The 24999-nt window shown below is 53.2% G+C and overlaps 3 protein-coding genes across 9 annotated transcripts; 1 reads left to right on the forward strand and 2 right to left on the reverse strand.

The window, feature by feature from the left end:
- Positions 1 to 446: 446 nt before the first annotated feature.
- GOLGA2 (golgin A2) lies at positions 447 to 17903 on the reverse strand. Of its 7 annotated transcripts, XM_033122948.1 has the most exons (27): positions 17759 to 17903; positions 16146 to 16262; positions 15102 to 15182; positions 11958 to 12074; positions 11631 to 11674; positions 11451 to 11511; positions 10990 to 11049; positions 10732 to 10812; positions 9931 to 9969; positions 9618 to 9680; positions 9436 to 9529; positions 9233 to 9339; positions 8190 to 8248; positions 7728 to 7869; positions 6082 to 6177; positions 5868 to 5975; positions 5571 to 5658; positions 4265 to 4602; positions 3884 to 3997; positions 2958 to 3182; positions 2802 to 2877; positions 2491 to 2579; positions 2015 to 2230; positions 1825 to 1927; positions 1631 to 1737; positions 1392 to 1548; positions 447 to 1305 (listed from the first exon to the last, which is right to left on the reverse strand). In XM_033122948.1, the coding sequence occupies exons 1-27, from the start codon at positions 17804 to 17806 to the stop codon at positions 1088 to 1090; spliced, it is 3048 nt and encodes a 1015-aa protein (XP_032978839.1). In that variant the 5' UTR covers positions 17807 to 17903; the 3' UTR covers positions 447 to 1087. The 7 variants fall into 7 exon arrangements, with proteins under 7 accessions (XP_032978839.1, XP_032978841.1, XP_032978843.1 ...); XM_033122950.1 differs by lacking the exon at positions 15102 to 15182; XM_033122952.1 differs by lacking the exon at positions 11958 to 12074.
- On the reverse strand, positions 4662 to 5214 carry LOC117031942 (60S ribosomal protein L23a-like). The gene has a single exon (XM_033122958.1). It carries the CDS (start codon positions 5197 to 5199, stop codon positions 4729 to 4731), a length of 471 nt encoding a protein of 156 aa, XP_032978849.1. The 5' UTR covers positions 5200 to 5214; the 3' UTR covers positions 4662 to 4728.
- Positions 17904 to 18122: 219 nt separating the features above from the next.
- On the forward strand, positions 18123 to 23654 carry SWI5 (SWI5 homologous recombination repair protein; the record flags this gene model as incomplete). Its single annotated transcript, XM_033122959.1, has 5 exons — positions 18123 to 18220; positions 18540 to 18588; positions 20576 to 20697; positions 21381 to 21475; positions 23299 to 23654. Coding segments are annotated over 5 exons (429 nt in total), but the record flags the coding sequence as incomplete, so codon positions are not given.
- Between the last annotated feature and the right edge of the window lie 1345 nt (positions 23655 to 24999).

Genomic DNA, 24999 nt, shown 5'->3' on the forward strand with positions numbered 1-24999 from the left:
CCTGCTCTGGCCACTGGGGTACAGGGCCACCAACTCAGCCTGAAGGGATAACGTGGGGCATGGGCGGGCACTGTGGAGGGACAGGACAAACAGGCCCCCAGAGAGGGCAGGGTCAAGGGTCAGGGAACGGAAACTATCTGGCCTGGAAGTCAGCTCTTGAGTGCTGGCACCCTGCTTTCCCTGCCCAGGTTTAGCTCAGGCTTCTGGGTCTGTCGGCCATTAGAGCAGGACTGCCCCTTCCAGCCCCATGGCAATCCCCGTGAGGTCCCCCAGGCTTCACCAAGCAGCATGCAGTACCAGGCCTAGATCTCTACCAGCCCACTGGACATGCTCAGACACAGTGCAGAAACCTGCCCTCTGCTGACAGGATCTGCTCCCTGCTCAGTGCCCACGGCAGGGAACCCAGGACCCAGTGACCTGAAACGGGAACACGCAAAGCCAAGCAGTATGGCTAAATCCATTTATTCCGAAATAAAAAGCAAAAAACAGGAGTCAAATCACCCGGGCATAACCCCCGTCCCTGTCTCCATCTGTCCTATACTATCAATAAATAAGTTTCCCCTCACCCCCCAATATTTAATTAATAGAAACTGCTCCCCATTTGCCAGCTCCGACCTCCGTTATGATATAGGGGGCTGCCCTACTCCCAGAATATACAAAATGTTACATAGATATAATATATACACTGAGGGAGGGAGCCCACCCCACCACCAGCTATGCCCGTGCCCGACCTTGGTGAGCCCCAACTGTCCCCAGGCCTATGAGAGTGCTGCCCAGCTGTCTAACTGGGCGAGGGGGGCACTTATGCCCCAAAGTGCCTCTGAGTAGAGGATGCATGAGCCCCTCTGAAGGACTGCTTGGTGGGGGTGAGGAGAAGCCTCCTAAATAAACTAACTCTGGCTCTTCGTTTTTCTGAAACTAGTAACAGCCCAGAGATTAAGACAGCCCTGGCCAAGGGGCCAAGGGAGCCGTAGGTGTGTATCTCATCATACCCCTTTCTCAGGGGTCCTATCTTGCTAGTCTAAGGATCAAAGGGGTGACAGGATGGGGAGGAGACGGTCCAGTTTTGTCTGCTAGTGCTGGGCTATTAGACCACCATGATCTTCACCTCGTCGTGGTCGTCGGCCCGGTAGAAGAAGGGGATGCAGGGGTTATTGCCCAAGCCTGGGCGCTCCTGGGGGTTCTGGATCTCTCGTAGCAACTGCATGATCTGCTGCGCGGTGGGGTTCTCAGGGGTAGCTAAGCCCTGCAGGGCCTCTCCCTGGATAGGCTCCCCACTGTCAGCGAGGCTTACCTCGCGAAGATCTTTGGAGAAAGGGAGGCAGGGCTCAGAGCGCTGTGCAAGCCGAGCTCTTGCCTGCCTGCCTGCCTTTCCCGAGGGCTCTACTCACCATCCTGGCTGTCAGCAGCACCACTCTCCTGGGCGGCTGGGGGCGCTGCAGTGGGCTCGCTAGCAGGGTTCTGGGCAGCCGCCAGGAACTTGCCATACCATTCATTACGCTCGTCCACCAGGCGTAACACCAGTTCCTGCAGCTCCAGGAGCTTCACCTGGAGGGACAGGCGCTCAGCAACCCACACCCCTGCTCCTACCCCACCTCCCTCCCCCCGCAGAGATGGTCAGGGCCTCTACCTTCATTTCCTCTTTGTCCTGAGCCAGCCGACTAATGTACTCCTCCTTCTCGCGGTGCCGCTGCTTCAGCACGGCTCTTTGACTCTGGTAAAGGGCGATGTACTCTCCTGCAGGAGGGCGGCCAGGTGGACAGGGCTCAGCTGTCAGGCTCCCCATCCACCGTACAATGCCCCTGCCCTGGCCGTCCCACTCACCAATGGTGTCTGTTTCCCCGGACAGCTGGATGCAGCGATGCTCCAGTTCCTCTACCCGCTCCTTCAGATCCACCTTCTCCTGCATGAGCTCCGTAAAGCGGCTCTGCAGCCAACAAGCAGACTCAGGAGTGGCTGGCCCCTCCCACCGCGCCCCACCCTGCCCGCCCATTGCTGGGGGAGATTCTCTCACCTGCAGTTTGTCCATGGCCACCTGGAGGGTCTGGTGGGTCTCCACAGGCACGCTTTCCCCCCCAGTGCTGGGGCCTGGGGCCTCCTCCAGCTCGTGCTGGGACGGGGCTACCACCTGAGCCAGGCGCCGGCAGCGCAGCTTTTGCTCCTTCAGCTGCCCGCGCAGCTGTGCCTGCTCTTCCTGAGCACTGGCTAAGGCCGAGTTTAAAAATGCCACCTGAGGGCAAGAGGTGCGTGTGTGCTTTTGTAGGGGAATGCTCAGGACACGGAGGGGCGCGGAGGCAGAGGATCTCCACTCCTCGGGGCCTCTGGGCACACCTGTGGTTCAAGGACTGTGCCGTGGCTGACCACTGGCTCCCAGGGGAGTGGGGGATCAAGAGAAGTCAGAGGGCGGAAGCCAACAGGTCAGAGGGTGTCTGGGAGGGATATGAGAGAGGCAGGAAGGTGGGACAGGCAGGGGCAGGGAGGTCGACTCACCATGGCCTCTGGGCTATCCAGGTCCTCTGGTATGCTCAGCTTTGGCTGGGGAGCCTCCCCGTCCTCCTCCTCACTGTCCAGTCCGGCTCCTGTTGGGCAGCCAGAGGGTCCTCAGGCAACTCCCCAACGGAGGTGCAGCAGCCCAGCAACAGGGCCCAGATCTGCCCCGCCTCACCGTGCGACCCTGGGCTTGCCAGTCCCCGGAGGAAACGGACTCGCTGTCCTAAGGGCTCTTCTAACTCAATCCTATGCTGCTAAGAGTCCCCCTCCTCCCTGGGCTCTGTCCGCTCCCTCTGGGCAGTCCCAATTACCTTCCCCAGGCAGAGCCATCAGGCTCAGCTGGGCCTGCAGCTTCTGATTCTGCTGGTTGGCAGCTTTCAGGTGCCCCTAAGGGACGAGGAAAGAGAGTGAGAAAGGACATGGGTTGCAGGCCTTCCCACTCGGGGCCCAGCACTCAAATCCCTCACCTGGGCCTCCTGCAGCTCCTGGCGGACCATGTCGGCCTGCGCCTTGCCCTGACTTTCCTCCTGCTGCAGTTGGTCGATGAGATGGGTCTGCAGCAGGACCTGCTTGTGCAGCATCTCTTTCTCCGCTGCCAGCTGCTGACAGGCGGCCACGTGCTGCTGCAGGTGGCTCAGGTACTGGTCCCGCTGCTGCTGCAGACTCTGGGCCTCTTGGCTCTTCAGTTCCACCTGCAAGGAGCCCCCGGGAGGGAGGACATGGGGTGGCTTGCTTCCCGACTCTGAGCCCGTAGCACAGGCAGACGCCTGTGCCTGAGGTAACCACGGAGGGGCTCGGCCACCTGCCCGGGCCCGACGTCCTCACTCCAGGGCCTCAGTGACTGACTCCCTTGCCCAGAACCCCATGTCACCTGCACCCAGCCCCACAGCTCGTAACCACCTATTTTAACTCTGAGCCAGACTGGTGGAAAAGCAGAGTGCACCAACCAGCATCTACACTAACTGCCTGACACTGTACGTGCCTGATTCTCACCGCGTCCTCAGTACCACTATGAGGAAAATGCTCGTCTCCCCTTTAGTTAAGGAAACTGAGGCTTAGAGATGTGATGTGAATAGCAACCGGGAGGCTGAGGTTAGCACCCAGGCCTCACTGCAAGAAGCCGCCCACTGCCCACCGTCCACGTCTCTTCTTCTCTAGTTGGGCTCAAGGCCTCTAGGAGGGATGACGATGCAGGGTTATCCACCTCTAAAGGTCAGATGGCAGGGAGCAACAAGCAGTCACAGGCTCTGGAGAACTCTGGGGTAACCTGTATCTCTACGCTGGGGCTGCCTCTGTTCCGGCCCTGGCACCCAGCTTATCCCTGCCCAAGTGCCTCCCCGCCCCCAGAGGCTGGTGCCTATCCCCGAGCCCTTCTCAGCTGGGGCAAGGTTACCGTCTCCTTCAGCTCCCCCAGCTTCTCCTGCAGCTGGCCCAGCTTCTTGGCCAGCTCGTTCTTGGTGTGCTGCTCTGACTGCAGCGCGCTGGTAATCTCCATATTCTCATTGCTCTGGAGAGAGAGAAGCCATCAGCAGCCACCCAATGCAGGTGGAGACCCCAGAACATGGTATCCCCTTCCCATAGCTCAGGGAAGGGTGGAAAATCATGGGAGCAGGGCTTTCTGGGTCATAGCGAGTCTCCATAGGCACCACTTCACTTAGGGCCTGCACCACCCCATTTTAAAGGTGGAAAAACAAAGGCCCAGAGAGGTGGTGTCTCGCCCTGTGCCTGAGGACTTGACAAGGCGGAGGCAGGTGGGGCAGGTGGGGCGGCGCACCAGCCTGACGAAGCCGTTCTGCAGCTCGGCCAGCTGCTCCTTGAGCTCGCGGTTCTGGGATAGTGCTCGGCTGATGGTGACGCGGTCACTCTGCATGTTCTCCAGGATCTGCTTGTGCTGTTCGGTCTGCTGCCCCCAGCTCTCGGCTGCCCGCTCTAGCTCCAGCAGCCGCTGCTCCTGCTCCCGATTCAGGCGACTCAGACCCTCGTTGTCTTGTACCTGGGCCTGCAACTGCCCTGCCAGGCTCTCCAGTTCCTTTCGTAGCTGTTCTGCCTCAGCTTGAAGCTGTTGTTCCATCTCTGAGGGCCCTGCTGGGGGGTCCTGGGGTGGGGGGACAGCTGAGAAAAGAAGCATACCATCAGGGCCTCTGGCCTCTATAATCTCAAAAACCCTATTCTTTTTTTTTTTTTTTTTTTTTTTACAGTGAAAAAGTTTGTATTTAGAATTTGCCAGCTGGACTCAGTTTAGATGATCCCAATTTTGTTGGCAACATCCAAAGCATCGTAGTCAGGAGCCAGTCGAACATATGCCTTCTTCTCTCCATCAGGCCTGATCAGGGTGTTGACCTTGGCCACGTCAATGTCATAGAGCTTCTTCACAGCCTGTTTGATCTGGTGCTTGTTGGCCTTGACGTCCACAATGAACACAAGTGTATTGTTGTCTTCTATCTTCTTCATGGCTGACTCGGTAGTTAGGGGGAATTTGATGATGGCATAGTGGTCAAGCTTGTTTCTCCTGGGAGCGCTCTTCCGAGGATATTTAGGCTGCCTTCGGAGCCGCAGTGTCTTGGGCCTTCGGAAGGTGGGTGACGTCCGGATCTTCTTTTTTTTGTGGCTGTGGATGCCTTTTAGGACTGCTTTCTTTGCCTTCAAAGCCTTCGCTTTGGCTTCGGCTTTGGGAGGGGCAGGGGCTTCCTTCTTCGCTTTCGGCGCCATCTTTGTGAAAAGTCAAAAACCCTATTCTTGATCCATGGCTCCTAACTCGGCCTCCTCACCCGAAATCTTGGTTTCCTGACTGATAATTCCTCATGCTCATGTGATCTTCAATCTTTCAAGACACTTTCAAAGAGATCTTTACATTTTTATGTGCAAGACAGTGTGGTGATTGACAGTGGGCACTCTACCCTTTTTTTGCACATGGGGACACTGAGGCTCAGCGAGATTACAAGATTTGCCAACTCCTGGTACAGACCTCTTCCCTTTGCCACAATGCCCTTCCATCCACCCACCTCCTCGGGGGCAGTCCAACCACCCTCATCGGCTCCCCCGACAAATCCTGCTCCCAGATCACTCCAACCTCAGCTTACCTATCTGGTTCCTCAGTTCAGCCAAGCTGGCCTCCAGCTCCCGCACCTGATTCATGCTGTGCTCCTTCTCCTCACCTAACTTGCGCATCTGCCCAAAGCATGGGGGAAGGAAAGTATGGAGGGAGGGGATGGAGGAAATGGCCAGGCGACCATCTCCCTCTCTACCCCCATCTACAAAACACACACATCTGCCTCTGGCTGCATAGAGCAAGTGATCGGATTCCCATTTGACAGATGCCCAGAAAGATCAAGTGACCTATCTAAGGTGGGGTGACCTATCTGAGAAGGTCACGTCACCTGCTCTGTCATCTGTTGCATTCTTCGGTACCAAATGTCGTTCTCTTCTTTTAGATTCTCTGCATACTGGTCTCTCTCCATCTGCAGTTGCTTTAGCGAATCCTGCAGCTGTAAAAATGAGTATAGACATTAGCAGGGGCTGCCACTGGGCCTCACCTGCTCCTGGTCACCTGGGGTCATCTCCTTCCACACCCCTCCGTGTACAAAGCCTCACCTGCCCCACATATATCTCCAGCTGTGCTCGCTCCTCCAGGGCCTGCTCCAGTAACTGCTGCCTGCCATCACCAGGGGTTTCAGAAGGACTAGAAAACTGGATGGTGAAAAATGAGGTGAGATCTGGGGGACCCAGGCTGTTTCACGCAGTGCCTCCCCTAAAGGGTCTGAGCTAGGAACCACGTGCAACTCAGGGTCAATAAAGATTTCTTTCCTTATATTATTGTACCCCGTCCGTAGGGTTTATATTTACTAAATACTCATTGTACACTATTCAGACAGTAAGTGTTCAAAGTCCTCCCAACCTTTCCTCTAGCACCCAATCCCATCCATCTGATGTGCATCCTTCCAGACCCTTTCTATACATACACGCACATGTTTAATGAATGCACATTATAGTTCTGTTGTTTTATGGTTCTAGCATATATGGTTCTACAACTTATTTTCACTTTGCTGCATACCAGGTATATTCAATTTTTGTAATGGTTGCACAGTAGTCCTATCTATGAATATAGCATATCGTCAGCATACCTTTACCTAGGTGGCTATAATGAGTGAGGCTACACCCGGGTGCTGGTCCTCAAAGTGGCGTGGTTGGGTCAAAGCACCCTTAAGCTCTAACTTCTATCTCTCGTAGCCCATTTATTAGATTGCCTATCACAGGACCAGGCATAAAGATTGCCCCCTAGTGGATGGATGAATGGGAGGAGAGGAGAGGAGGTCGGAAGAGCTGCCTGCTGCCCAGGCCAGACCAATTTCACTCTGGGGTCCCACAGAAGAGCGCTGACAATCAGGTCACATCCAGGAGAGAGCAATCAAGAGGATGATAGCATGAGAAATGGTTGAATGAGCTGGGGCTGTTAAGCTCCAAAAAGACCTTACCGTGTTTCCCTGTAAGTAAGACCTACCCCGAAAATAAGCCCCAGTTAAGATCGTCAGCCAGACGGAAGCATTTAGTACGTTATGACGATGTCCCAGAAGAAGATGACATGACTGTATTTGAATAAATGTATATGGTTGTACATGAAAAATATAAGACATCCCCTGCAAATACACCCTAATGCGTCTTTTGGAGCAAAAATTAATATAAGACCTGGTCTTATTTTCGGGGAAATACAGTATAACACCCAGTCTTATTTTCGGGGAAACACGGTAGGAAGGATGGGAAACTCACACACACCCCCTTTCAAAGTATCTGAAAGTCTGTCTTGGAAAAAAGATGCCACTTTTCCTGTGTTATTCTGGAGAGAAGAAAGACCCCAGTGGAAGGAAGTTACATGAAGGCAGGGTATTTTCAGTGTGAAGAAAAACTGAAAAAGAGGAGCTCTCTGACCCAGATACCCAGATTACCTGGTGGCTTGGCCCCAAAAAGAAGTAAACAGATTCATGGGCTAGCCTGATAAATGTTATCTATAAAACGATGGTTTTCAACCAGAATGCTTTAAACAATAAATAAGCCCTATCCTTGAGACTCTGATCCGGCAGTTCTGGGCAGGACCCCACGTTATAGATTTTTCAATCAAAATCTAGAGGATTCTATGGAGGACCAGAAGAAGGATCTAAATTTTCTAGTTCCTGGCTCGGGGGGCGGGGGGCGGGGGGAGGGGTGCGGTGGGCCCTGGAGTCCCTGGGGCTGCAGCCCCTCACCTGTTGCAGTAGGAGCTCTGACATCTCCAGCTTCTTTTGCAGCTCCTCTGTCCCAGTCTGCATGGCCGACTTCTCGGTCATCAAGACCCGAAGCTTCTCCTCCAGTTCTGATTTCTGCTGCTTTAGGTCATCAATGGTATGGCTGTGACCGGGGGCAGTGGAAAAAGGCATGAATAAAGAACAGAAAGGACCGCTTTGGTGACTGCCCCACTGCCCTCACCAAAGAACCACAGAATAGTGGCACTGGAAGGGGCCCCGGGATCAAAAGTCCCAAGTGACAGGCCACAGAGAGGATATGCGTTGCATGCGGCCAAGCCTAAGTCGGGAACACAGCTGGGACGAGAGCTGGCTCTGCACGCGTCCCCGGGGACGACTGCCTCACCATGCTGCTTGTGGTCCTCCCACTTCCCAACACACCACCCAGGCCCGGGCCCCCCAACGCCGCCCCCACCCCCTTCCTACTTTCTCTTCACAAGTTCCACCGTGAGGGTGTCCCGGTCTTTGGTTAATTCGTCCTTTTGCTGTAAATAGAAAAAGGCCGGGTCAGGCCTGGGCAGGCAGGAGACGTAGCTCAGACTAACAGCAGCTACAGTAACTCCACAGCAACACCTCCTCACCCGGAGTCACTCCGGGTTTTCAAAGCACTTCCATGCCCACGTTCTCCTCTGCTTTTGATAAGAACCCGGTAAGGGTGGAAGGGGCAGGGAGAGAGATCTAATTCACAGCCGCTGACAGAGGCCCAGAGATAGCAGACAATGCTGCTGCTGTTGTTACTATTACCATCGTCACTTGTAAACCTTTGGTGAACGCTTACCAGGCACCGTATTAACCCTTTTAATCCTCACAAGCACCACAGGAGGCAGTTACTATCATTATCTCCATCTTACAGGTGAACAACACGGAGCATCAGAGGTTAAGTCGCTTGCCTAAAATCACAGAGCTATGCCTGAACACTCAGGTCTGTCTGATTCTTGAACCCCGTTTTCTTCCTGCGGTGGGAGCGCATTATAAGGGGGGAGATTCAATTTGTATTGTAATCTTTTGTTCATTTTTTGAATGGATGATACATTGACGTAGCCCTGCATCTCAGAAGGTACACGTCTCCCAGCCACCGTGGTCCTCTCCCCTGGGTTTTACGGTCCCTTTTGGACACGGCTTGTGTTATCCCTCTCACACACACCTCTTCGCTTTCTGCACACAGGATAACACGCTGAAAACACTGCTCTCTACCTATGCAGCCCAAACACCTCGCTCCTGGCCAGGCCCACAGCGAGCTGGGGCAGGGCTGGCACCCAGTGCTCGCTGGGGAGACAGCGCACCCCCATCCCCACAGCAAACAACTCACCCCCGGGTTCCTTCTAACAACCACACAACCTCAAAGCAGCGAGAAATGGCCTGCGCTGCGTTCTGAGCAGCCAGACACTCCACCCTACAGAAGGGACCTCGAGGCTGTCCCCCTTCGGGGCAGCTGCGCCTCCAGTGGCTGGGTGGGTGGCTAGGCTCACCCTGTTCGCCTGTTTCTGCTGCGAGGACAAGGTGGACAGCATCCGCTCCAGCTCTTTGACGCGCTGCTGGGAAGACTGCAGGCGACCAGCAAACTCCTCCGCCATTCCTGGAATGGCAGAAATGGAGCCCAAGGATGGAATGCCACTGGAGGTCTGCCCATGTGCTGCTGGGCTGAAGGAGGACAGGGCGGCTAGATTCCCACCTTCTCTCTGCCTGACTGCGTGCTGAGTATGGTACAGGGCTGTCTGTAATTCTGACTTCTCAGACACTAGTATCCCTATCGTCTGGATATGAACCTTTGGGAGAAAAGCCAAACAAGTGCTGAAACAGAGGAAAAGAAATGTTCCCTAGGGGATACGAGGGCATCCCTGCCACTCCACTCACCTGCAGCTGTTTTCTTAGAGCCCCTTTTTCATTCGCAATCATTTGCTCACATTCCTCCTTCTCCTGTAGGAAAAAAGAAACGTTATCTTACTGGGAGGAGACACGGATGAAATAGCAAACGACATGCGCCCAGAAAGCCACCCATAGCCTCGGACAGGCCCACCCATGAGGCCAGGTTGGGGTGGGGCAGGGAAGGGTGAGGCAGGCCCCTTCTTTCTGCAGGCTGGGAGCAGGCGAGACAAGAATGGGTCTCTGCGTCTAAGGCCTTCCCAAACCCCTCAGCCATGTATAACGAGCAAAGAAATCACATTACTTTTTCTAGTTGATCCAGAGTTTCCCGGTTCTGTTTTTCCTGTGGGAAGAGTCAAAGGAAGGTAACTGAAGTTGTCCCCCTTATTACGCTCCCCAGACCAAGAAAGAGGGATGGGCAAGGGCCAGGAATGGGGTTTCAAGGGAAAGTTCATGGCGAAGTTCAAGCAGAGACTTTGGGTGTTGGGTAGCTTTGCTCCCAGCTACAGAAATGAGCACCTCAATCCAGATTCCCGTGAGAGAACAAGGACATAAACCTCTAGAAATGGGGTTTGAGAAGGGAAGGCTACCCCTTCTGCCAGCTCACGGTCTGGAAGGGTGCATTCATTCATCGAATATTTACTGAGCACACACCACAGGCTGGGTTCTGTTCTCAGTAGCAGAGACACAGGAACGAAAAGGATCTTTAAGTGTTTGATTCTTTTGAGCTTATATGGACCCTTTAATTCTACCTCCTCAGGAACCTGAAGCCCAGAGAAAAGTGACTTGTTCAAGGTCAAAGACAGCAAATTCGGGGCGGAGTCAGGGCCAGAGCAGAACAGTAAAGCTAGTGCTTTCCCCAGAGGCAACAGAGCAACCAGGGCAAGTGTGGAGAGGGCTCAAGCAGGGGTGGCTGGGGGACAGAGAGCAGGCAAAGAAGGCAGCCACAGAAAAAGCCATACCACATGCTCCGTGTTCTAGGGTCCCTCCAGCTGAGACCTAGGCCCCCGGCATCCCGTTCTCCCTTGGCACCAGAGGCCACCAGCCCCTTTCTTCAGCGCCCCCACTTGGCAGTGTGGAATTCGGGGACCCCCTGGACTCTTACCAATTCCTCTATCTTGCTACTGAGTTGTTTATTTCCTAGTGTGCTGGACTCCAGGGCTCCAGCTAGCTCTTGGAACCGGCTCTGAGGCGCATGCAGAAAGGAGGAGTTGGAGGAAGAGTAGGGGGAGAGGTAGAAAGAGCAATCATTAGGGTTGGGGGGTGTCTGGGCTGTCTCAGCTGGCAGCGGGGCACCCAGCCCCTGCTTTGGGGGGAGGGGCTGGCCTACAGGGCCCCTGGGCCACAGTGCAGGGCCACTCACCTCCAGAACCTTTACATCAGCAGGAGATGCTCGGCCCTCCCCGTTGACGAAGGACGCAGACTAGGAGAGATGAGAGAGCGCACATGGAGATGCTCTCTGTCCCCTCCACGCCGAAGCCCTCCGACTTCCTGTCTTCTCCGCCTAATTTTGCCCCCTCTTCCTGTAACCCCTTTGCGCCAGCCTCTCCCGGATCTTATCTCCCCCTTACCCCACCCCTCCTAAGCAGCTCTCATCCTGTGCTCTCCGCAGCAGGATAAAATGACATACCCCATCTCGTGGTCCAACTCCTGCATTCGCACAGCTTCGAAGAGGAGACTCGAGAAGGAATGACTAGCTAAACACGTGACCCAGCCCAGCGGGCTGCTCCCAGCACCTTCCCTTCCTCTTAGGAACTCTGCCTCGGTTTCTATCATATTGTCCTTGCCCCTCCAACCCCCTCTAGGCTCCAGTTTCTGGGGTACCTCGGCAACAAGACCATTGAGTTGCTGCGAAAGCTGACGCAGGCCCTCGGTAGATGAAAATCTGGGGACGAACACAGGAGTCAGGGGTGCAGGAGGCTCGATGGGAAAGAAAGGGTCACGGGCAGCGGCCTGCCTGACTCCCTCAGCCTAGGGACGGCTGCCCCCATAGGAGACACTCACGTGCTTTCTTCCAGAGGACTAGGACCATTTTCAGCATCATAGTTCTGTTTGGGAAGAAACGCATGAGGTGGTCATTCAATGTGTGGTAAGAACGACCCGGGGGTGGGGCGGGCCAAACTCATCCCGACAACCTTCCATCTTCCTGAACCTTAAGGAAACATCTGGTCTTGGCCGCCCCCATCCCAGGCCTCAGGAAGGGTGCTGGTTGGCCCTAGGGACCAAGCTACCTGAATAAAGGGGAAGAGTCCATGGTAGGTCCAGTCCTCTGGGAAGGAGGAAGGGCGCACATAAAGTGGGGCAGTGGGCAAAGGCGGAAGAGGCACAAACCTGAGTTGATGCCATGCTAGTGACACGGGGGGGACTAGCACATTGGTAAACGACACCGTCAGGGGACATGGTGTCATCAGCAGGTGGTGCTGCAGGAGCGGCACGGTCTTTGGGCCCCTGTCACAGAACAGAGCAAGGGGTTAGGGGGCCATGCGGGAAAGACGGCATCTCGCTGCCATGGATGCGGGGGTGCGGAGCGGGTAGGACAGGTGTTGCTGCAGTCAGAGTGACAGTCACACATGCTGGGAGCCACTCTGGGGTGTGGCTGTGGCTCGCCCAGGGCTGGGGCTGCTCTGGAGCGTCTGGCCAGCCAGAGCTCAAAGAAGACTGCACGACCTCCTTTGTGAACACACGGGGGCCTTGTTCTCACTGGCCTCAGAAAAAGACAGTACCAGGGTCTGACCTGTGGCAGCCACAGCAGGTGGAAGGAAGGTGTGCCAAGTCAGGGAGAAGGAAGGCACTGTTCTTCCAGAAAGCCTGTCTGTGCCTCAGTGACCCTCACCGTGGGCCCCTGCTGGGCAGAGGGTAGCAGTGATAGAGAAGGAGATGTGGTCAGCACAGCTCTCGGCCTCTTTCCTGTCTCCCCCTCCTTTCCTCCCTTCTCTCCTCCCCCACCACTGGCTGCGTTTGCTCGACTCAGGCCTTCTCTGGAAAAGAAGCTGCCCAACTAGAAGCCTCTTCCTGTTCCTAGAGGGAAAAAGTAACACCACCCCAACCTCCTAGCTCCAAATACCTCCCCAACCAAGAAACCACCTAAGAAACCAAAGGGAAGATGTCTACCCTTTGACTCAGTTTCCTGAAGAACAATCCTGAGGACCAGGAGCCATGGAGAAGCTGTTCTGTCTCCCCCAACTGGACTCACTTGCTTGACCAGAGCCCCACCCAGCCTCCCCCCAGTCTCAGGCCGGACACTTAGTCCAAGCCTCTGGCTCTAGAGAGCCAACGTCCAACAGGACAAATGGGCAAAGAGATGAGGAATATGGGTGACACACTGAAGCTTGATGAGGAAAGAGCCCTGGGTAGCCAAGGCCTGTCCAGCGAAACCGGGTCCAGGAGGAAGAGGCTGCACCTCTCTGGGGGGGGCCGGGTAGCTGCCTGCTCTCTCTAGACCCCTCAGCCCTGGCCTCTGAAGACCCCTATCTGCTGCCCTCCTTAGAGCAAGTGCTACAAAGCCTGAGGAAGCTGAGGTTGGGTCAAGCTAGTTGCGTGTTTACTGTCCAAGCTGTGACCTTTGACCCTGGAACCCGGTGTTGCTTTGCCAACCTGTACAACTGACTCTTAACAGGTTAGGAGCAGGGATTCAGGCAGGAGACTTTGGGGGAGGTGGGCACTCTCCCAGGCATGGGCCCTGGCCAGCGCTGGGTCTCTCTTGGGTCCCTACTGATCCCTAGCATAAGACACAAGAAAGCTCGGAAGGGGGAAAAAGTCTTTTTCTAAGGACTTAAATATACATAACCTGATTATGTTGTAAGCAACCAACTTATTTCGTAATTTTAAGTCTTGTAGCTAAGTCTGGAGTTTCACAAAAACATTCTCCACTCCTCTCAAATGTCCTATTCCACTAAAAACATTTTTTATTTCTCCATGAGTCCCCATTTCTGGAAATGCTATCATTTCTGCCCAGGATAATGCAATCACTGGCCTGCATTACTGGACTAGAAAACTTTAGTGGGAAACAGTTATTGATAAAGAGAGGACTTGGAAACAGGAAGAGACTATGGGGTCTGGGTCTTCATTTCCAGGAGGACAGAGGGATGTGGGCACAGAACATTAGCATAAAGACTCGGCTTCAGGACTCTTCTGGGCCGGTGCTGCCCGCCCCGTGCTACTCAGCGTCTCCTCTGAGCTGACAAGGTGAGTCATAGCACCTACAGAGACCGGACCGACGGGGCGTGAGCAGTCCTGATGATTGAAAGACTAACACCAGCCAGCAGGGCCCAATCCCAGCCCCTCTTGCCATGGCCTTCTCCAACAGGATCTGGTGCCATTTTAGCCCTACTCCTCTGGCCTGGCAGACGTCCTCCAAGGAAGTTAATTAAGGAGGAAGTGCCAACATCACATCCGGAGAAGGTCATCTCCTGATAAACACAGATTATGTTCCATGAACTCATACTCCTGGCCGTTACCTGCACCACGCCCTTGGCCTGGGACTCCCATTTCCCCCTCTCTCCACAGAGATGAATGCTACCTCAAATGCCACCCCCTCCAGCTTTAAGTCCACTTAAAACCAACCTCTCCCTCAGTTGGGCATTTGGAATGTTGCCACATCCTATCCTGCTTCTTTCAGTGGAGCCTGCCTCCCTCCGTGGGCATTCTCTCTGGTTCCCCTACTTTCTCCGGCATCTGGCCAAGTACCTCCACTACCAAGGGCCCGCTGAATATGGTTAAGTGTCCAGCTGATTTGTGAAACAGATGTCCTGATCCCCCATTGTTTGCTTAACCTTACATTTTTACAGTTAGTTTCTCTGAAGAAATAATCTCAAACCTTGTAACTACAATGCAAACCCCCTCTCTCTTAATCCTAGGTTGCCGACTCTCAAGCCAAAATGAATGAGTCACCTCGAAAAACCACCAACTGCTCTGTGGTCTATGGGTCTTTTAGGGACAGATGCCCACAGGACAAGACCTGAAGGTTTAGTTTTATTTAATCTCTCCTAGTCTGAGAGCACCACTGGACATTCACACTTGAGGCTCAAAAAGCGCAAATCCCACATACCTGCTCTGGAAACTATTCCCAAACTACTTTTAAACTTCAAGGTACAAATATATGGTGATGGAAAGAGAACTGACTCTGGGTGGTGAACATACCATGTGATTTATAGATGATGTAATACAGAATTGTACACCTGAAATCTATGTAACTTTACTAATAATTGTCACCCCAATAAACTTTAATAAAAAAAACAAAAAAAAAACTTCAAGGTACATCTCAACTTTTCCAAGATGCTGAAAGATATGGGGGGAGGGAAAAAAAAAAAACCCCAGTCAATCAAGCAGGTGAAAAAGCAGACATGAACAGGCCGAGGGTTAATGACAGCAACACAAAAGAAGCCAGAAGCAAAGTATCCCCCAAACCAGAGAAGCCTTGGGGGCGTGCAGAGCTGACAGAGAGCAAGCCAGAGAGGGGATCTCGGCATGCCTCACCTTCCACTTGTCCAATGGGGGCAGCGCAACCCCATTGGAGCGGTTAAGGTCGGACACCAGCACCTTCAGAATGTCCTGAATCTACAGGAGGCGGAAAGGGAAAAACAAGGGCAGGGAGAGACAGAGAAAAGTGTCTTAGAGAGAGGCAAGAGGGCCAGGGAAGGGAGAAGAGATGGGTTCCGGGAAAGAGAATGCTAGAGGAGAGAGAAGAAGGTCAACACCACGGCCTGTGCCATCGTTCCAAACAGCCGCTTGCTGCCTTGCCAGAGGCAGAAATCAACGCCAAGGAACAGATGGAAAAGTCCCCTGAACGATGCACTCACAAAGAGTGGAGTCACCTGACCAGTGCAGCTCTGAATATGCCCATTAGCCCCTCTCCTCAGGCCCAGGCTGCTAGAGGCGAACCTGGCAGGGCTCCAGACCCTCATCTCCATTTTAAAACCTCGATTTCCAAGTAAAGGTTTGCTGAACCAAAGGGGATTACAGCTAAAACATAAGTTTGGAAGACATTATCTGATCCAACAATATCATCTTACAGATGAGGAAACTGAGGCCCAGGGGAGGAAGTCCTTTTCCTGAGGTTACCCAGCAAGCTGTGGCTGAGATGAGCTCGAAACTCCTAATCCAGTGCCTAGGGCTCTCCTCACCACACCCGGGGGCTCCTCTGGTGCTTCCTAAAGGGAGAGCCTGATAGTAAGTGGCCTCCCCTTGAGGCTGGGGATGAGGAAAACCACCAGAGCAGTAAGTCCAATAGCAACTCCCCTTTCCTGAATGTTTACTCTACACCAGGCTCTGTATTTAAGGGATTCAGATAGAAACAACAGTCTCATTTAAACTCCATGAGGGTAAGTAAGTAGTACCCGGATTTTACTGATGTGGAAACAGACCCAAAGAGCTTAAAGAATTTCCCCAAATCATATCCCTAGCAGAGGGAGAAATAAGATTCAAATCCAGACTTCTTAACCAGTACCTGACACTTCTTCCACAATCTAACCACTAAGTTCTAGTCTTCCATCCCCAGTAGCCTGGCCAGCCAAGACTCACCTCCTCAGGCGAGTGACAACCATCAGAAGTGGTTGTCTCACTGCCATTTTTACTTTTCTTTTTCTTCTTTGCTCCTGAAGGAACACCAAGGTTGTTTTTCTTCTGAAATTCTCTCAACTGCAGAGAGGAAACGCAGTAAGACTCACGAGAACTATAAAGCCCTGTATTCACATCCTACTTTACAGTTTACAAAATACTCATATGCGCCATTTGATGCGATGCCACAACAACTCTACAAGGTGTTGTAATTCTCACTTCATGGCTGAAGAAAGGGACTGATCACATAGCCTTTAAAAAAAAAAAAGGCAATAATGGAATTTAAATTCAGTCTTCTGACGCTGAGGTCCAGGGGTTATGCCATAAAGCAGCAGCTGCCAGGGGGCAAAATCAGAGGCAGAGGTGGAAAAGTAAACATTGAAGTGATCAGGCATGAGGGTCCCTTCTTATACATCTATTGAGATGCACAGCAGTACTTCTCAAACTTTGACATCAATGGAGCCCAATGGTAGAAGGCAGTGAAGACACACCCCTAGTGAATCTGCGATTGTAGCAAAGACAACTCAAGCACCATTTTGAGAGACGTCTATTATAATCTTACAAATCTATGTAAATGTAATCCCTAAATGCACTAATATAAAAAGGCTTTTTCTCTCTCAAGAGCCTCCAGCAAAACGGATGCTTCAGTCCCATATTTATCCTGTGGCACTCAGAGCCCCCCATGTTGAGATGATGATTTGGGGATGATTCCCAGCTGTGAAGAGCAGTTTCTCGGGATCTGCTCCACAGAGGACAAGCAGAGCTCACACCAAAGAACACTGATTGAGGGCGAATCTGGTCTCAGGATCATAGGGCATGATTAGAACGTGAGGTAGAGAATTCAGATTAAAAATTAGGAACACTCTCTGGGGACTGGAAACGGGAGAAAACCAAACTAAACACATTCTCCCCATTGCCACCCAGAGATGTGGTCAACGTTTTGAGATCACTAGTGAAATGTAGGCTTTTTACGCTATCAGTGTCTAAGCATGGGGTACAGTCTACAGGAAGCCTGAAACCTCTCCGATCTAGGTCCCATAGTGCCGAGTCCCCTTCAAGGTGGAAATTTGTGCCGCGACCAAAGAAAACGGAGAGAGCGAAAACACTAGGAGGCTGGGTCTTTAGATCGAACACCTGGCTCGCGGCTGTAAAGACGGTTCCGAGGGTGATTGTGACGTAACTACATTCCACTCTTCCCTATGGATGCCCCAGTCGCCGCTCCGCGGAGGGGGAAGGGAGCGCAGGGCCCGGACCGAGGTCCTTAGCAACTGGGAGTCCAGGGAGCCCACGGAGCCCAGAGAGCCCAGAAGGTCCGGTTCTTGGCGGCAGGAGACAAGGGCCGAGCCGGGAGTCCCGGGGGTTACCGGCCCAAAGTCACCCGGGAGCGACAAGCGAGGGCGGGGGCTGGGCTGCCGGGGAGTGGGGGGGTGGGACTGGTGAGAAGATTTTGGTGGGGAGCCAACAGGCTCCGAGGGGCTTGCCCCGTGTGCCTCCGAGGCGGCACATACTCTGGCCACGGCCCAGCCGTCGGAGGGGCCTTGGGCTGGGTCAGGGAGCCGCGACCCGGCACGTTTTACCTTTTTCTTGGCCGCGGCCAATTTCTTCTGTCGGGTTTCTTCCGACATCCCGGGACGGGGGCGGAGGAGGCGGGACAATTTGAGCCACAACCCGACATCCACTGCGGAGTGTGCTTCCGGTCGCTACGGCGCAAGTGCGAGACGGAGCCACAAAAGGAGGGACCGGGGTAACTAGGCCGCAGCGGTGTGGGCGGGGCCTCAATTCTCTAATACTATTGGTCTATGAGAAAGACGTCACGACAAAAGATGTGCGTGCGGCCCCTGTCTCCGCCCACCTCGGGGAGGGGCGGGGCCTTATTTCTCAGGGTGCGCGCGCAGCTCGCTGTGTGACGGTTCTTGGGCTCCATCGCAGGATTCTGATTAACCCGCGGACCTGAGAGGCCGCGCTCCGTCCCTCGCCCTGGACCCTTCTGCACAGCAAACCCCCTCGAAACGGGGGCCCCGGACCCCAGGGCTCAGGAGGTGGGCTAGGAGCGGGCTGCAGGGGGAAAACTCATCCCTTCACAATCCCTGACCTGACTCCCATAAGTCTGCCCCAGACTTTCTCATCCCAGAGATCACCTCGAGACCCCGACCCAGTCTACACACTCCATCCTATCAGAATCTCTCCTTCCTCGAGGATCTCCACCCTGATCCCGGGAGCGTATCTGCCCCCTTCCCGACTGGATCCAGTGCCGGTAGCTCCTACTTCCCAACTCCTCCAACACCCCCACAGTACCCCCTCTTCCCGGAGCGAATTCTAGGTCCAATCAGCCATTTTTTCCCTCGGATTCCTCTCCAGGACTCAACCAGGACTTTCCAAAAGTTGCGGCGGGGCCTTCCGATCCCCTGTGAGTATGCCTGCGCCCCCCTTACCCTCCACCGTGTAAGTACTGCTGCTCCTAGCCGTCCTCTCCATCCCCACAGCAGCTGACCCACCCCCAGCCCTCTCCAAGGTTTCCCCTTATCCGAAGAAACTCTGGGTTATTTCTCAGCCCTTCCCCTTCTTTTCCTCGTGCCCACCAAGCTTCAAAGAAGAAGCAGTGCCCTGTCTTTGTCAATGGCACCCCAGGCTCTCCAAGTGGGCTCTGTCTCTCCTTCCTGACAGCACCACAAGGGGTTGGTTCTTTTTGACACCACCATGCCCTCCCTCACCCATCCCACCCACAGGTAAACCCTTCTCATTCCCTCCAACATATGTGCTCTCTCCTGTCTTAGGGCGTTTGGATGTACCGTCTGTCCTCTGTCTGGAATACTTTTCCAGCTTTTTGCCAAGCTGATGTCTACTCATCCTGTAGAATTGAGCTTCTCAGAGAAGCCTCACCCCCACTTCTAGCTCAGTCCAGCGACCCTGTTAGACACGCCTGTAGCACACTGCACTTCAACTTCAAAGCACTCAACTTCAAAGACTTGTAGTTAGTTGATTAGTTATTTGTAATTCATGCATTCATTAGATAAATTGAATGCCTACTATGTGCCGGGTACTACTGTAGACACAGTGCAATCAGCAGTGAGTCTAACAAAGTCCCTGCCCTCATGGACCTTACACTCCAGTGGTGTAAGGCCGACAATGAAAATAATATTTCCCGGCTGGCCCGGTGGCTCAGGCTGTAGAAGTGCCGTGTTCCTAAAGCCCAAGGCGTCCGGTTCAATCCCCACATGGGCCAGTGAGCTGCGCCCTCTACAGCTAAGATTGTGAACAACAACTCTCCCTGGAGCTGGGCTGCCCGTGAGCAGCCGGAGGGTGTGTGAGCTTCTGTGAGTGGCTGACCTGTGACCAACTGCCTCAGCCTGGGGGAGCGCAAGACTCAATACCAGCATGGACTACACAACTAGACTGAGAAACAACGGCTTGAACGGGGGTGGGGTGGGGTGGGGTGGGGTGGGGTGGCAGAAGAAAGGAGGGAAAAGGAAAATATTTTCACTGAAAGGCATAACATGTCCGGTGGTGACAGATGTCATAAAACATCAGGACAAAGGGATAGTGAGTCTTTGAGAAGTACCCATTTAAATGGGGTGGTCAGAGAAGGCCTTTCTGATGAAGTGTGACCTGTGAGTAGAACTTTAAATGGAGATCTCTGCAAGAAGAGCATAGTTGTTTGGTGTTTTATATTTGGGACTATGCTATCGGTTCCATGAAGGCAGGGGCCAGGCTTGCTGTCTTCTCCATTGGTGAATCCCTGGAGCCTTTGTCAGCTCCTGGTAGTCTTTGTTGACTGGCTGGAAGATTGGAACCACGTCTTCCTCCGTCTGTTCTGGTAGCGTTCATACAGTTGATCCAACACACGTTTCCTGAACAGTAGCAGCATACCAGGCACTCGCCTTCGCAGCTTTGAGAGGCAGAAAGGGCAAAGATGAATTGTAGTCCCAGAGAAAGATTTTGTTATCCAATGAAATAAACCCAGCAACATCATAGACTTGAGAGAAGAATCCAAGTAGACCTGACGTGGATTCTCTGGAGTCAGATATGGTCCTTTAGTTAGAATTGGGTTTGGCTGGGAGTGAATGAAAACCCCAAATAATAATGGCTTTAACAGTCATCAGGGACCCAGGGCTCTGTCTTGTTGCACCTCATCTTCAACGTGGCGTCTATCTCATCATCCAAGACACTGCGCAGCTCCAGTGTCCCGTTGCATACACCATTTCTGATTAAGTTCCATTTGCCAGAACTTAGGTTTAGGGCCACATCTAATTCCAAGGGAAGCTGGGAAATGTGGTCTTATTCGGGCGTGGGGAGGTGTCTATTACCAAGCAGACGTGGTAATATTGAGGAAAACGTGTAGGTTGTGAATGGGGGACAATGGCTCCGTCTGGCTAATGACTTTTTGTGCCACTCAGCGGCCGTCTCCCAAGTCTGGCCAGGCTGCTGGGGCCAACGAGGATTCTGTGCACCTTGACATTCAGAAACTGAAGGAGAAGAGGGACGTGCTGGACAAGGAGCTCTCCCAGTTAATATCTGAGTGAGTCTCACTGGGTTCCTCAGCATCGTTCAGATAACTTTTAACTCGAGCCCAGTAATTGCAACGCAGTCATACTAGCTCAGCATAAAAACAGAACCATACCGTTGGGTTCATGGTGTCTCAGCAGCCTCTCTGGGGTCGGGTGTGGTCAGGCTGGGTGGACCAAGAGCTAGGACTGGAAAGCTGGCAGGAATGGAGGTTATCGCTCTCCCAGTCTCTCTCCAGGGCCCACATTCTCGGCTCTGCACCTGTCTGCACCCGGACTCCATTCTGTCTCTGCAGGTGGGGTTTTCAGTGCCTGGGAGGTGCTGGTTCTTGCACAACTCCTGCGTGTTCTCACACCCCTTGCTCCAGCCACATGGCACAGACTAAGCAGCTTTTGAATGTGCATTTCACTTGAGGGGATCTGATTAGCCACTGGTGTGCCCACCTGTGGCCAGGGTCACAGTAGCAGTGTGGTTGGGACTCCTCCCTAAGGGCACAGGGAGCATGTACCAGGGGCTGACCCCTGCCCTGCTGTAATCTTCAGTGGGCAGTGTCTGTGTTGCCATCTCTATGTCCCCAGTGTAGTGCACCTAGTAGGCCCTTAGTGACCATTTGTTAAGTAGATGCCTCATTACTCTCTGAACCTTGCGTCCTCATCAGCTTTCTTAACGATTCTCTCTCTCCACCCTTTGACCCAGAGGCTACAGTGTGGATGAACTGGACGACCACATCTCCCAGCTGCACGAGTACAACGACATCAAGGACGTAGGCCAGATGCTGCTGGGCAAACTCGGTGAGACGCGGGACTCCAGGGGAGCATCAGGGCTTGGAAGGAATCCCCATCCCCCCCCAGGGGTGGTTGCATTCTGCTCCTGGGCCTTCTCACGTGCCAACCCTCCCACCCTTCACAGCTGCTCCATTCTCTGAGTGCCCCTGCCCTCCGGTCACCTAGCGAAGCAGCTGTACAGCTCCCTGGGGATTTTCCCCTCCACTGTAGAATCTGCTTTGGAGCTGCAGGCAGATTTGAGCATGGGCTCGCCCACCTGCTGCACTGAAGACTAGGGTTCCCAGTCTTCTGGGGCCTACTCACACTGATTAAGACACCATCCTGGCCTCAAGTGGCTGACTTGCTGTAGAGGCAAAAAGTGCAAGGGCGACTCTGTGTGACTTAAAGGGGTATTTTATTCTTCCTTGAACACAGTCTCACTGACCTGAGGGCTTAGCCAAGGCACAGATACCTGTGTGTCTGCGCTGGCTCAGACAGCCCACCTGGGAGGTAAGGACTTGTGTAGGTGGCCGCAGATGCATCACCTGGCTTGGATTGGTGGACACTGTGGCCGGTGACCATTTGGGATGGTGTTCAAGGCAGGGGCTGTGGGTCCAGCTGCTGCAGGACAGGACTTTATTGGGGAACAGTGTGTACTTCCAGGACTTTTTTCCAAGTCGAGTTGTTGTCCTTTCAGTCTTAGTTGTGGAGGGAGCCGTTCAGCTTCAAGTTGTTGTCCTTTCAATCTTAGTTATGCAGGGCGCAGCTCAGCTCCAGGTCCAGTTGCCGTTGTTAGTTGCAGGGGGCGCAGCCCACCATCCCTTGCGGGACTCGAGGAATTGAACCAGCAACCTTGTGGTTGAGAGCCCACTGGCCCACGTGGGAATCGAACCGGCAGCCTTTGGAGTTAGGAGCACAGAGCTCTAACCACCTGAGCCACCAGGCCGGCCCCTTTTATCACGTGTCGTAGAACTGCCTGTCAGCATCCTGGATTCCGCAGCTGGGAGGGCTTCTCTGTGTTTCAGTGGGGGAATGGGTTCCAAAGAAGGGGAAGGAGAAAACCAGGAGGGAAATACAGATGGATGAGGAGAGGAGAATGGGCAGGGCCCAGGAAGACAGGAGCGTGAGGGGCTGGAGTCCTGATGGTGAGGGCATTAGCGCCTGTTAGATAGACCCCAGCTTCAGACCTGTCTACCCTGTGCTACTGTCCAGGGCGTGGGCTCACGTTGGAGAAGCAGACACTTGAAGGTCTCTGTTTTCGCGTGACTTCTGTTTCGGTGTTAGCGTGGGGAAGGGGAATGGCCATTAAGTAAAGGAACACGAATGAATTATAAAATGTGTTAAGTGCTATGAAGGAGACAAATGGCAGAGATTGAGAACATTGAGGGAGGGAAAAGGTGGCAGGTGGGGTGAGATAAGGTGGTCGGGGGCCCTCCGAGGAGAGCCCTTCCCATGGGAGGAAAGAAGAGCCTTTGAAGGCACAGGAGGAACAGCACGTCACCAAACAGCCAGGGCATGGCCCATGAGCCAGGCGAAGGAGTGGGGCTTCCAGCAGGCCTTGGATACAATGTAAATGGACGTTTCCATTTTTAGCAGATGCTTCTAGTGACTCTGTGTGGAGAAAGGATTCCAGGGCAGCTTTGTTTGACTCCTCTGGGGTGAGGGTTCTGTGAGTCTAGTTTGGGGTGACCAGGAGGCAGGGCCCATGGTGGAGGGGCCTGGGAGGAGTAGCAGCAGGGTTATCTTGGCAACTAGGGGAGCAGGAAGAAGGTGCAAGAATGAGTCCTGGGTGGGTCAAGGCTTTGGCCATTCTCCCACTCCTCCCACTGGACATTCATCCTTCTTTTCAGCTGTGATCCGAGGTGTCACCACCAAAGAGTTGTATCCAGAGTTTGGTCTGGACATGAATGACTGAGCAGAGGCTCACAGCCCCTTGTCCATGGCCCACTGGGACAGGTGGAGGTGGACATGAGAAGCAGCGAGAGCCCAACCTACAGTGCACCTGCAGGCTTTCCAGCAAGAAAGTGTCAGAAGCCGCTTTCTAGCGAGCCCAAACTGAGTCAGGAGGGAGCCCGGCAAAGAGGGGGACAGGGATGAAAATGTGTTCCCTGCTCTGAGGTTCCTAAGATGTCCCCGTGATTCCCGTGTATGTATCCTATTTGTAAATAAACATGAATGATCTTGGTGTGAATTTGTACGCGGATTCCCTCTCCTCTGATAAATCCCTATCTCACCTGGGAGAAAGAGAGCCTGCCTTTGTTATAACAGTCTTACCTGTGCCAGGCATTGTGCTCAGTGCGTTACATGCATTGTCTCTAATGCTTACAGCCATCCTATGAGTCATTAGTATTGCTATCCCCATTTTACAGATGAGGAAATTGAGGCTCAGAGAGGCGAAGTCACACAACCTGTAAGTGGCAGAGCTGGGATTTGAGCCCAAGTCTATCTCTGGAGCTGATAATTTTCAGTACTGCTTTTGTGGTTTGGGGGACAAGCGGGTAAGAGCTGAGAATGAAATAGCAACATCCCTTGTAAATCCATCTACAGAATGAGGGCTCCAGTCGCCAGCTGCAACCTCTACCGAGCAAGGGTGAGCTGTCATTTCCTTATTGGGTGTTGCTTATCATGACCAACCATCACTGGTGGGAGTGAAACTAGAGTATTGCAACAGCTCAGTGCAATCCAGAATGGCAGGATTTCACACCAGACTTTCTAAGTGGCCTGACTATTCCAGCTGCCCCTCTGGCCCTCTCCTGCTGGACATTCTCAGAAGATATCAGATGTAACAGCAGCACTTGGGGACAGGCTGTGATGAGGTGAAGTAAGTATAGTTTCTAAAAACCGGCCATGCGAATCCAGCCTGGGTTTGAGTTCCAGCTCTGCCCACTTACAAGCTGTGTGGCTATGAGCAAGTTACCCGGCCTCCATAAGTGGAAATAATAGTAGTACTGTATGCAGCAGGGCCATTAGCTTTAGCTGCCTCAACAAACCACCCCCAAATCTCCACGGCTGAACCCACTAAAGGTTTCTTTGTCTCACACCGTCTGATGTCTGCTAGCCCTCAAATGTCAGAGCTTTACCACTGGGACCCACAGCAGGAGAAAAGATATGGAGAAGACACATCAACTCCAAACTCACCCCAAAATCGGCAGACATCACTTCTGCTCACAGACAATTGTCCAGAACCAGTCACTTGGCCCAAGTTGACTTAGCGAGGCTGGGAAATGAGAGTGGACACGTGGATAGTCAATGGGCATTACCGTATTTCTCAGAAAATAAGACCAGGTCTTATATTAACTTTTGCTCCAAAAGACACGGCATATTTTCAGGGGATGTCTTATTTTTTTCATGTACAACAATCTACATTTATTTAAATACAGTCATGTCATCTTCTGGAACATCGTCATAACGTACTAAATGCATCTGTCTGTCTGGCTGACGAGCTTAACTGGGACATGTTTTCAGGGTAGGTCTTATTTTCGGGGAAACACGGTAGCTGCTGTCTCAGCCACGAGTACCTAGCTCCAAAGGGCACTTCAAGTATCTGGTGA

Source organism: Rhinolophus ferrumequinum, chromosome 12 (assembly GCF_004115265.2).
Source record: "Rhinolophus ferrumequinum isolate MPI-CBG mRhiFer1 chromosome 12, mRhiFer1_v1.p, whole genome shotgun sequence".
Lineage (NCBI taxonomy): Eukaryota > Metazoa > Chordata > Mammalia > Chiroptera > Rhinolophidae > Rhinolophus > Rhinolophus ferrumequinum.

Bases quoted from the DNA above. Each gene is read 5' to 3' on its own strand.
- LOC117031942 (XM_033122958.1), bottom strand. From the start codon at position 5,199: ATGGCGCCGAAAGCGAAGAAGGAAGCCCCTGCCCCTCCCAAAGCCGAA.
- GOLGA2 (XM_033122948.1), bottom strand. From the start codon at position 17,806: ATGTCGGAAGAAACCCGACAGAAGAAATTGGCCGCGGCCAAGAAAAAG. The intron at 10,813-10,989 runs GTGAGTGGCCCT...CATGCGCCTCAG, and splicing joins CTGATGTAAAGGTTCTGGAG to AGCCGGTTCCAAGAGCTAGC. The intron at 2,231-2,490 runs GTGAGTCGACCT...TCTTGCCCTCAG, and splicing joins TGGATAGCCCAGAGGCCATG to GTGGCATTTTTAAACTCGGC.